This window comes from Neopsephotus bourkii, unplaced genomic scaffold (genome assembly GCF_033783945.1).
Source record: "Neopsephotus bourkii isolate Nb327-2 ecotype Australia unplaced genomic scaffold, CSIRO-AGI_Nbou_v1 NB_1749, whole genome shotgun sequence".
Taxonomy (NCBI): domain Eukaryota; kingdom Metazoa; phylum Chordata; class Aves; order Psittaciformes; family Psittacidae; genus Neopsephotus; species Neopsephotus bourkii.
In genome coordinates, this window is record NW_026902223.1 from 9,434,889 (window position 1) to 9,445,976 (window position 11,088).

Sequence of the window (11,088 nt, forward strand, 5' to 3'; positions counted from 1 at the left end):
AGGACCCGGAGGCAAACTTACCTGGACCCTGACATCCTCCTGTGGGTTCAACCCCACGGCCCCAAGCTCAACGTGCTCCGACGACCGCATCCCAACCCATGGCGGGGGGGGGGGGGGGGGTGGGGAAGAGGAAGGCAAGAAAACATCAACTTTACCTAAAGGGTCTCAAGGTGACGAGGCATCTCCTGACCATTATCTTCCCATCCGCGTTCACCGTGATCATCGTTCCAAGTTAAGGGAGGAGGGGGCGAACACCCGCCCCCCCCCCCCCGGTACCCCCCGAGCGGGGCTCAGCGGGCGGGGTGCGGAGCAACTCCCCGCCCGCCCTACCCCTACCCGCGGCCGGCCGAGCCCATCGCCGCTCCCTGCCCTGCCCCGCACCGCTCCGCGCAGCCCCGCGGAACCAGCTCCGCCCCGCGGAGGCTGCGCCGGGCGCGCTGTGCCATCTAGCGGCCCCTGGTACCGAGGGGCTCCCCCCCCCCACCCCAGCCCCAGATCCATTCTGGGGGGCAGGTGACACCCCTGGAGTGGTGACTGCGTTGGGAAAAGGTGATGTGGGGACGGGGGGGTCAAAGCAGAGCCGCCACCGCGCAGCCCCCGCGGGTGCTGTTTGCTTAGTGGGGGGTACAAGGAGCAGGGCAAGGGGCAAAGGGGGCCTGGAGTCTGGCTCTGAGAGCAGCCGCCTGCGTCTTTGCTTCCCCATCACCCTGTGTTGTGGTCAGCGGTGTCACAGTCACAGCCCATGTGGGCTCTCAGTGTCCCCAGGCACCCCTGGGTGCTGTGGGAAGGGCCAGGGAGGTGTCCTTGGGAAGACAAAAGGGCCATAAGAGCTGAGGCAGGAGAAGCTGAGCTCAGCAGAGGTGTTCCTGGCTCAGGAACGGTGACAGGCACAAAAACCCTCCCAGAGCTTGGGACTTAAAGGAGCCAAATGTGTACAGAGCCCAGAGGCCACCCGATTCGAGCCCTTGACCCAAGGGCACCCATCAGCACGGGCACACCCCACCGGTGGTGAGGGAGGGGATTCATCACCCCATGGGGTGAGCACAACATCACAGAGAGCTGGCACCATAAAACATGGGGTAACACTGGGGGAAAGCTGCTCCTTTGCCACTCTTCTCCATGGTCTTTCATCAAATCCCAGTCTCAGGGTTGGAAGGGACCTTAAAGCTCCTCCAGCTCCAACCCCTGCCACGGGCAGGGACCCCTTCCACTGGAGCAGCTTGCTCCAAGCCCCTGTGTCCAACCTGGCCTTGAGCACTGCCAGGGATGGGGCAGCCACAGCTTCTCTGGGCACCCTGTGCCAGCGCCTCAGCACCCTCACAGGGAAGAGCTTCTGCCTAAGAGCTCAGCTCAGTCTCCCCTCTGGCAGGTTCAAGCCTCCCCATCACCAAGGACCCAACCACCCCTTTTATGGACTAACCATGGGCTCCCTTGCTCATCCAGAATCCTGGTGTTTTCCCATGAGGTTGATGAACAGGAAATGCTGTTATGACTGCCATGATACTGTAACTCCAGTTCCCACAGGGATCCCATTCTGCTTCCTTCTCCCTGCTGTAAACCAGGGGTGGCTTCAGGCAGCAGAGCCCCAGGTAGCAGATGCTGCAACAGCATCAGCCACAGGCGAGCGCAGAGACGAAAGACAGCTGGAAATTTCCCACAAAACAGCATTTTCTCCCCATGAAGCAGCACTTTCTGCCATTGAGAAGTGAGGAGAAAAACCCACATCCTTTAGGGTTTCATAAATACCAAAGGATTTTTGTGTTCATCCACACTTTTCATGGGCAGGGGACAGGGAAAGAGTCATTGCCACAAGGATGCTGAGCAGGATAATACAAGGCTGAGGCAGATGGATACCCAGACTGAGGGTCTGCAGAAAGTGTGACCCAGAAGCAGCAGCCAGCACTACCAACCCTGAGGTCAGCTCTCCCTGATCTTCAGCACCGGCAGCCAACATCTTGGCAAGGACACTGCTCCCTGAGCTCATCCCATGGGTACCACATGGACATGGATGCGCAGGCCCGCTGGGCTGGACAGACACCAAACCCCAGCTGGGGTGCTTCAGCCTTTGCTGGTTTGGGTGCAATTGGGAGCTTTCTGGTGCATCTCCAAAGGGGAAGCAGCAGACTAATAATGAAGGTGCTGTGGGGATCCTGCCACCCCTGATCTTGCTCCTGCCTGCTCCCTTCCTTCCCATTCCAGTGCCTCCGACAGGAGACCCTGAGTCCTCTGAGCTCTAAATCCACCTCAAAGCCTGGTGTTTCCCCACTTGCTGCCCTCGAGAGCACCAGTGCAACCAGAGCCTTTCGCTCTGAGACCAGCTCAGCACAACGGGCTGGGAACCTTCCTCATGCACATAAACAACAGGAAGCATTGAAATGATCTGGAGCAGCCACATCATTGCCTCCTGTATGCAAGGAGCCAGCTTGGGAGCACAACGGAGCATCCCATCGTGGGAGTGCAGAGCAGGGGGCTATGGAGTTCCAGTGTGGGGTGAGTTTGGCTGTTGGACAGCAGCCCCAGCTCTCATCTCCATAAGGATGGTGACAAGGTCCTTCTGAGCATCCCACAAGCTCTGGGTCGTGCCAAGGGGCAGCTCTTCCCTGAGGCAGCAACACCCCAGTAGGAAGAGGTTGGGCTATGGCAAGACCCAACACATCAGTTTAGTAAGGCTCAGGGGTGAGGGTATCAGGGGAAGGAGGTGGGTTTTTTCCCCTCACCTATATCACCTGGGCTGACAACAGACCCCCAAGGGCAGAAGCAGCTCAGCCTTGGCCTCCTGCAGGCGCCTGCTGCAGCTCCAGCCAGGAAAACAATATAAAATTGAATCAAATAAAAGGCACAAATCTGCTCTTGGCAGCCTCCATTCAACAAGCTTATATTTTGGCTCCAGCCTCCGCATTAGACAGCAGCTTTCCATTCCTCTGCATGGCAGCACATGGGCATTAGTGATGCTGTAACAGCCCCATTAGCCATGTGTAAACCCCTGTAAACCTGATGATTAGTGGGGAACCCCAGTGTGCAGGGACATCCTCACGGCCAGGTAAGGAAAGGAGGCCACCAGAGCCCCCTGCTCCCCTTGCTGCAGGACATTCAGCCTCATCCCGAGTCCCCAAGGCCACTTGAGAGAGGGGTGTTTGGAGATGCTGGAAGCTTTGTCCCATAGACACATCCTGACAGGGGCCTGGGGTCAGCAGGGAGCAGTGCCCGGTGCCTCAGCAGCTCTCAGCTCTGTCCAGACAGGATCCATCACCCTCCAGGCAGGAATGTGGCATTCATTGCCCCCAACCAGGGCCCTCATCCGTGAGGAAAAGCACTGCAGCAGAGAGTCCCTTCCCTGTGCTGCTGCTTGAAACAGAAGCTTAATTAACTACCAGTTCAGTGCCTGTTTAGAGGGATAAATCTAAAATCCAAGGATGGTAATAAAACAGTGAATTATCTTCTTCGGCAGCCGAGGAGCAATGGCCCCAAAAATCAATGTGCTGAAGTTAAATGTACACACAACGCCCGTGTGTGCTGTTATTATAAATCAAGCAGCAGCAGGGAATGGAAGGAACCAACTCAGGAGCTGGTTGATACGACACAAACCAGTTTTCCACCAGTTAGAACCCTTGTCTGGCTGGAGGTAGACATGGAGCATCTTCAGGATGGGCTCCATACAGCCACCTCCAGGGTACTGCCCATAATCCAGGGCAGAGCCATGGTGACGGCTCCAACACCAGAGCATCCTCTGCCATCGCTGGGCAGAACATGATGGGTCAGAGCAGCACAACGGGAGCAAAGGGGTTATAATGGCAAAGTGGGCTGTAAACCACCATAGATAAAGCTTACAATGTCATGCCAGTCAGCACTGCTCAGCTGCAGGCAGCACAGCCATGGCCATCTCCAGACACATCCCAGTGACAGCACTTGGTGAGCGATGCCCAAGGGCTGCCAAGGCTCCAAAGCTACCCCAGGGCCCTCCAGAGACCCTTTCCTCAATGCTTTCCAAAGCCTGGGGCTTGGACTCTTCTTGTTTCTGCTTGAAGCCTCCTCTCGAGCCTCAGGACACTGGGTCTTCATGGAGAAATAATGATCACAGAGGAGGATCACAGCAAACAAAGCACACACGACACAAGCTGCAATGTGCTACAAGCGACTTCCTCAACTTCTCCCCACACACAGTTTTGCCCTTGAGATAAGAAATATGATATGATTGCAGGAGCTGCAATGCCCAAATGCTTTGGGCATCAGCTCACTTAGTCACAGCAACTTCTCCATCCCCCTCAAGCGACATTGCTGGGTACAAGGCGCTCTTTATTGATATAAAACAACTTCGCTCCATCACTGGCTCAGCCTCAATTACTGCATTCACGCCTCTGTCCATCTCTGAGCAACAAGGCAGAAAGGATTTGAGCCCGGTACCAGTTTCCCATGCCAGCAAGCCTCACAGGGGTTGGAACTGGGTGATCTTTAAGATCCCTTCCCACCCAAACCAGTCTGTGATTCTATGATCATGGGTGCAGAGCTGCCTGCCAGTGCCACAACGTGCTCTCACTGTATCACCCCCCCTCTGCAGTGCATCAAGGCTTTCTGCTTATTCCCATGGGCAGCAAAACCAGCCTCACATTTGCTCATATGTTGGTGTCTGGGGACGGCACCAGGCAAAAAGCAGAGAGGCGATGGCAGCGTCCTAAAGCCACCTTTGCATCCGTATGCACAGGGTGCTCAGGGGCTACATTAGGGTTATACACATAGGCTGCTGAAAGGGACCAAGAGAAACTGGGATGGAGTGTGGCTGATGGGACATCTCCAGCAGCAAGCAGTGAGGATGGCTTTGCTGCTGCCACAGCACTGGTGCTGTGGATGTTGAGGACTCATCAACTGGCTTAGAGCCCTTGTGATTGCAGCCTCCAGAAGCTACATTCCCCTTCAAAGCTTGAAGTGCTGCTCAGCTAAAGGCAGGGAGAGGGCACCTGGCACTACCCAGGGGGTGCTTCATCCATCAGGAAGGCCCTGGGGCTGTTCTGAGGGCCCTAGGGCTGTTCTGGGGGCCCTGGAGCTGTTTTGGGGGCCCTGGGGCTGTTTTGGGGGCCCTGGGGCTGTTTTGGGGGCCCTGGGGCTCTCTGCATGGCCAGCAGCACAGCACAGGTCATGCAGCCCCTGCGGAGGTGCACAGCCAGGTCAGGTGTAAAACACAGGGCTCCCCAGCTCCCACCAGCACAGGGCAGTGTCAGCACAGCCTTGCATGGGGAACTGGAGAAGCTCGTCAGCACCGTGAATCCTTCACTTCCATTAGCTGCTAAGTCACTTGCAGCAAAGGAAAAGGAAAGAGAGGTAAGAACCGCTCCTCAGCTCCGGGTAGGAATTAGTGTTTTGCGAGCAGAGGGGAAGCTGAATTCCCCTTTCTCTTCCTTGGAGGAAGAAATCAGTGCATTTTCCTCCCAGTTTTAATTAAAACCAGCGATGAATAAACCTCAAAAGGTCACAGGGAACCCTGAACCAGCCCCATTGGGCAGCAGCGGTTCCCGAGTGCTGCAAAGGGAGATGCCCAGAGGAAACAGGAGCAGCAATGAAGAACTGAAGAGGGAGGGAGAGCTGTGCAGTGGGTTCTGGAGGTGCCTTTGCATCACTGCAGGGCACTGAGGGGGCTGCAGCCCCCCTGGAACACAGCCCCTGCTGCGGGGAAGAGGACACCAGGAGGGGACCAAGCCAAGGGTAGGGAGGAAGATGCTGAACTACAGCTCCCAAATGGAAACAGCCGGGGAGGCAGCACTTGCAGCAGGAGCTCAGTGTAAGGTGCTAATAAGCCTGGGAAGGGGGGGTCCAGGGACCATCATTGCCCCCCCCCCAGCCATCCCACTGGATGTGTTTTATATCCCCATGGCCCCAGGGCTCAGCCGAAGGAGCTCACTGACCCAGTGGCACCAACACAAACCATTTGGAGAAGTGCTTGAGCTCAAGAAAGAAGGGGGATGCACAATGGTGCACTACAGGGCTGGGAATAAAAGAGAGTTGTAACCCCCCTTCAATATACCTGGCCATAGCCTGGGACCCAAGGTTCACCCTGACAGTCCAAAGGAGCCTGGGCAGGACACCTGCACCCTCTGCAACACACCTGGGATGCAGCAGTGCTGCCGTAAGGCTTGTACCAGCATCAGGCAGATGAAGAGGGACGAGGCAAGCCAAACTTCAGCTATCAGCAATGACAATAAAGTCAGGGGTTAGAGGAGCAAGAGCTGTCCCAGCCTTTCAGTTACTGCAGGAGATCCACCACTGAGCATCACCCACAGCCCTTCCTGCTGGGGGCTGTGAGGGGTTCGCTGCCTCTGCCCCACATTCACAGTGTCCCAGAACCCGGCAGCCACATTCTGAGCACCCAAAGGGGAGCTGCAGGTGTCCGTGTGTCCCCCTACCCGATCTCCTGCACCCCATCAGAGGGGAGAGAAGTGCCGCTGTCTCAGCCAAGGCAGCCCCAAAGCTCCCCCTAAGTCCCCAGGGAAAGCACTTCTGCTTTCACACATCCAGCAGCAAGCACATCCCTCTGTGATGGAGCTGAACCTCTCATTTCACATCTCATCAACCCACCCTGCTTATTCCTTAGCTAATAAAGCCCTGGCTGCTGCATCCCAAGCAGCCGGGGGGGGATGCAGCGCTGGGATGCTCCACGGCAGCTCCCATTCCTCTCTCCCTGGCTGGAAAGGAGCAGGGGATGGTGCAGAGCCCAGCACTTTATAACAGGGAGGTGATGCAGCCCTGCCAGCAGCCTGGCTCCAGAGGCTCCTGCCTTGCTTATTAACACAGGACAACTGTCACAGGGCTCACACAGGGCATCCCCGCAACAATGACCCCAGCGTCTTGTTCCTCTTGGCTCCCATTTCACATGGATAGCGGGAAAAGGGCTCAGCTGCTGCTGCTCCCTGGGGGCTGGTGGGAGGAGATGGGGAAGAACAGCCCGAGTGTGCCAGAGCCGAGCGGGAATGCCAGTGCTCGGCTCCAGGAACGAGCCAAGCCTCATCTCACTGAGAGATGCATCCTGGGGACACTCAGGATGATTCTGTGCTGGGATGGGTCCTGTTTTGGACATAGCAGGGGGAGAGGGGAGCCCAGAATGAGCCAGAGCTCCCTGGCTGCCCCCCCCCGCAGCAGGAGCCTCCAGCAGGGCTTGGGGGTGCCCACCTCCTGCTGGGCTTTCCTTCCAGTCATCCCTTTAGAACTGGATGGACAATGCCCCTGCCATGCTCTGGATGCTGCCCGGACCCATCCCATAGGGCTCATCCAAGCTATTGCACCCCAGCAGCCCCCAAGCCCCCAGCAAGAGCATCCACGCTGGGCACTGAGCCCCGCAGCAGGATTGCACCAGGCAAACCAAGCACCCAGGCCAGGGCTGATGGAGGTAGATGGCGACACGGGGCACAGGTTGCTGTTGTTCTCAACCCTCCCTCTTCACACAAAGCACCTGGCGAGTCCCTTCCTCACCCTCTGGGCCCCATCCAGAGCTGAGCTCTGGAGCCGGTGGTGCTGGGGATCATCTGAGCACAGAGCAATGGAGGTCAGGAGGGGGCATCAGCCCACAGCATCTCCCCCAAAAGACACCAAGGAAATCAGATCCTGTCCTGCCACGTTCAAACTCAGCAACAGTTGGAAGCCCCCAGCTATGGGCTCAGGTCAGGCAATTGAGACCATTAAAAACTACCTCTGAAACCCTCAGACGGTGAAGCCTGATAGGGCCATAGGAAGAGAAACGTTCACTTTTCATATGCGATGAGTGGAAATCAGTTTGGATTGTTATTATTATTTTAGGAGGGAAATAAGCATATTCCAATCCAGTCAAGAGTGAAATTGAGTTTAGCAACAAAGCGATTCCTATTAGTGGAGAGCCAGGGAAAAAGAATATATGGATGAATAGAAAACTCCGAGAGAAATGTGTCAGACAACGGTGGAATTAGGGATTAAACGTGACTTTGCTTTACTGCTGATAATATAAGCACATAATGATCGGCCTCGTCACTAATGTGCTGCCTTCCCATATAAACACTGTAAAATCACAGAGGCAGAAATGATTGGGATTTAATTCTACCCCACTGGGGAGGGAAAGCAAGAGAAAGGGAAAGGGGAAAGGGAAGGGTGTTGTAGTGATCCCATTAGGGCTGGTCCACCTTTTAGAGAGTGCTTGGAGCAAGACCCCAGCCTTCTCCTCCACAGCAGGATGCTTCAGTCTGGGATGAGGATGGGGTGCCTCCCCCTGATGAACATCGGGGCTGCCCTGCACTAAAGGCTTCGTTAGCTTTGCTTTGCTGTGTGGTTTGATGCCAGGATGGCTCCTGCCCCTTCATCCCACTGGAGACAACGGGAAAGGGAGAAGTGTTTCCGCCTCCTCCATCCTCGATGCCCCAGGATGGGTCTGCCCTCCATGCATACTGTGCATTCTCCTCCACCTCCCTCTGTTCTTTCCCATCTTACTCTTCTTCACCTTCACGCCCTGCTCATGTTTTTGGGGACAGGCAGCATCCACCTTACGTGTCCCCCACACACACTGAGCAGGGTGCGCATCCCAAGGCGCACAGCATCACCTACAGGACACCAAGCTCTCATTGCTCCTCATCCTGAATCCTCTCCATTGCCAAGGGGCCATGCGATTGGGCTCAAACCTGAAAGTCTGAAGCATCAAATCTCACAGCAATCACACCATCCTAAATCCTTGTTGGCTTCAAAGATCAACTTATCATCTCCAACGAGGCAGCTCCACTTGTTCCTCCTCAGCAGGGTTCACGATTTGAATGTGGAGACAAAGGAATATTGATCACACGATGGAATGGATTTTTTTGCACTCTTTTCTTTCCTTTTTCTTCCTATTGTTCTTCTATAACAAACCAGTGCAGAAGCAGTGCTGCGGGAGCTGGTGCTGGGGTCACCGAGCGCTGTCACAGAGGCTGAGGAATGCAATGTCAGGCAAGTCCTGTTCCCGTTGAAGTCAGCCAGGCAGCTCCCGAGGACCTTGGTGAGAGGAGGTGGATGGGGGAAGTCAGGGGGAGAGCAGCTGAGTAAAAGAGCACTAAAACCACAGAGCAACTCCCTGAAATGCTGCTGGTCCATCAGCTAAGAGGGTCTGTGAAGGACCTCAATGCTTGGTTTGATACCAGCCATCCATCCCCACCCCACAGAGGCTGGGGCATGCTGAAGCTACCCCAGTAAGACCCCCAGCAGTGGGAGAGCTGTGACATAGCACACAGTGGGTTGTCCCTGGGGTTGGATCCAGGCATGGATTGGGGACCCAGACACATCCATTAGAGATGAGACCTCAGCCAGGCTCAGGTGCTTGTCCCCATCCCAGAGGGATTCCCTTTGCTTCAGGCTCAGAATCCCCCCAGCAGGATGGGCATCCAGAAAGGGGCACCATGAGGAACACGCAGCAGCATCTGCGTGGCCCAGAGGGGCCTGGCAGGGATGGAAAGCTGACCAAGAGCAGTCATTCCTCAGGGTACGATGGTTCCAGCTTTTCCCCCTTGCATTTCCTTACACAGGAAGGAAGAGCTGCTGGCACATTCCCCACATCTTCCTGCATTCCCCCATGGCAAAGCTGTCTTGAAGCCTGTCTCGTCTGCGTTTCCAAAATCAAGAGGAGCAAATCAGAACCAGCAAATCAAGGAGCAACGGGGCTGTGCTTGGCATCCATGAGGACTGATACATCTCCTCCAGCACCGGTAAATAACCAGACATCGCTTCTCGCCTGGAGGAAGGAGCATCCCCCTCCAAACACCTGCAATAAGGCACTTGCAATTACTGCTTTGTCTCCTGGAAACTAGTAAATAATTCAAGCAAAACCCTCGCTTTATTTTTTTCCTTTCCTTTTGTTTTTCGTTTTAATTAATCCACATAGAATTTTGTCCTCCAAACCCAATCACAGCAGCGCAGGAACAGCAGGTAGGGAATCTCATTACCCAGCTTAGCAGCCAGCTCCTGGAGCCATTATTAATAGAGACTTCACTGCATGAGGAATTAATAAAACCCAACAGTGAGGGGGAAGGGAAATGTTCCTTCTGGAGTGCATCACCCTTTCCACCTCATCCCTGATGGTTTGAGGTACCAGCGGGTGCTGTAGGGACAGCAGCATCCTGCCTCCTGCAGCACTCAACTGCTTGGTAAGTGCCACCTTCCCCTGTCAGTGTGAGGGGTCTAGGAGGAACGTGGGTGGGATACAGGCAAAGGGGCAGCCATGGTCCGAGGTTGGGCTGTGCAGTCCTGCCAGCTCCCATATGTTCTCATGGTGCTATGTTAATCCTTCCTTTCTCTCGCGATGCATCAGTAGCAGCGAGTCTTCAGCACATCCTCAGTATCCTCAAGGCATCCTCAGAGCACTGCCTCAGCACCAGGAACTGCTCTTACCTGCGGATGATATTAACAGAGGGGCAAACACCCAAGCTTCTCCCACATACCTGTCCCGGGGGGAAGAGCAGGATCGTGTGCCCCAGCCATGCAGGTAGACCACATGCCCAGCTGCTTTGGGGAGTTTGGATCCTGCCCTGATGCTCATGGCTCTCCTGCAAATGAGCATCCAGCTGTCCATCCATCCATCCATCCATGCATCCATCCATCCATCCATGCATCCCTGGGTGCTGAGCCCACTTTCTGGGTGACCCCACGAGGGGGTTTCTGTAAGTGCCCACCTCCTCCTTGGAGCACCCAGTGTACTGACGGGTATTTTCCCTGACACAAGGCAGTCCTGATGGTGGAACACTGAACATGGGCATGCACACAAGGGACACCCTTCTCCCAGTGGATACTGCACGCACAGTGATGTGCCAGGAATACCTGGAGCCACTTACTCAGAGGCAAGGCCAGGCCATGGCTGGCAGCACATACTTGTTCTGTGCTTTCTTTCCTACCTGGCTTCTTGTCTCCTTACCCCCCTGCCCCATCCCTAAGGAGCAGGGTGATGGGTCTGCAGGCTGCTGTGCTGCGAGGTGTGATTCACTTAGGCTTGATGGCTCCTCTGCCTTCATCAGCTGCACTTACACAAACAGCACTACATCAATAAGCAGCTCTAATTAGAGGTGTTAATAGCGCTGGGAGCTGGGGGGAAGCGCATCCAGGCAGGAGGGAGAACGGTTT

At 55.5% G+C, this 11,088-nt stretch overlaps 1 protein-coding gene across 1 annotated transcript in view; it reads right to left on the reverse strand.

Annotated features, from left to right (window-relative positions):
* Positions 1-271, reverse strand: part of MGAT5B (alpha-1,6-mannosylglycoprotein 6-beta-N-acetylglucosaminyltransferase B) — a 65,194-nt gene extending 64,923 nt beyond the window's left edge. Inside the window, exon 1 of the mRNA XM_061377045.1 lies at positions 156-271. Within this exon, the coding sequence (XP_061233029.1) occupies positions 156-223 (68 nt within the window). The 5' untranslated portion in view covers positions 224-271. The remainder of the gene's footprint in view (positions 1-155) is intronic.
* Between the last annotated feature and the right edge of the window lie 10,817 nt (positions 272-11,088).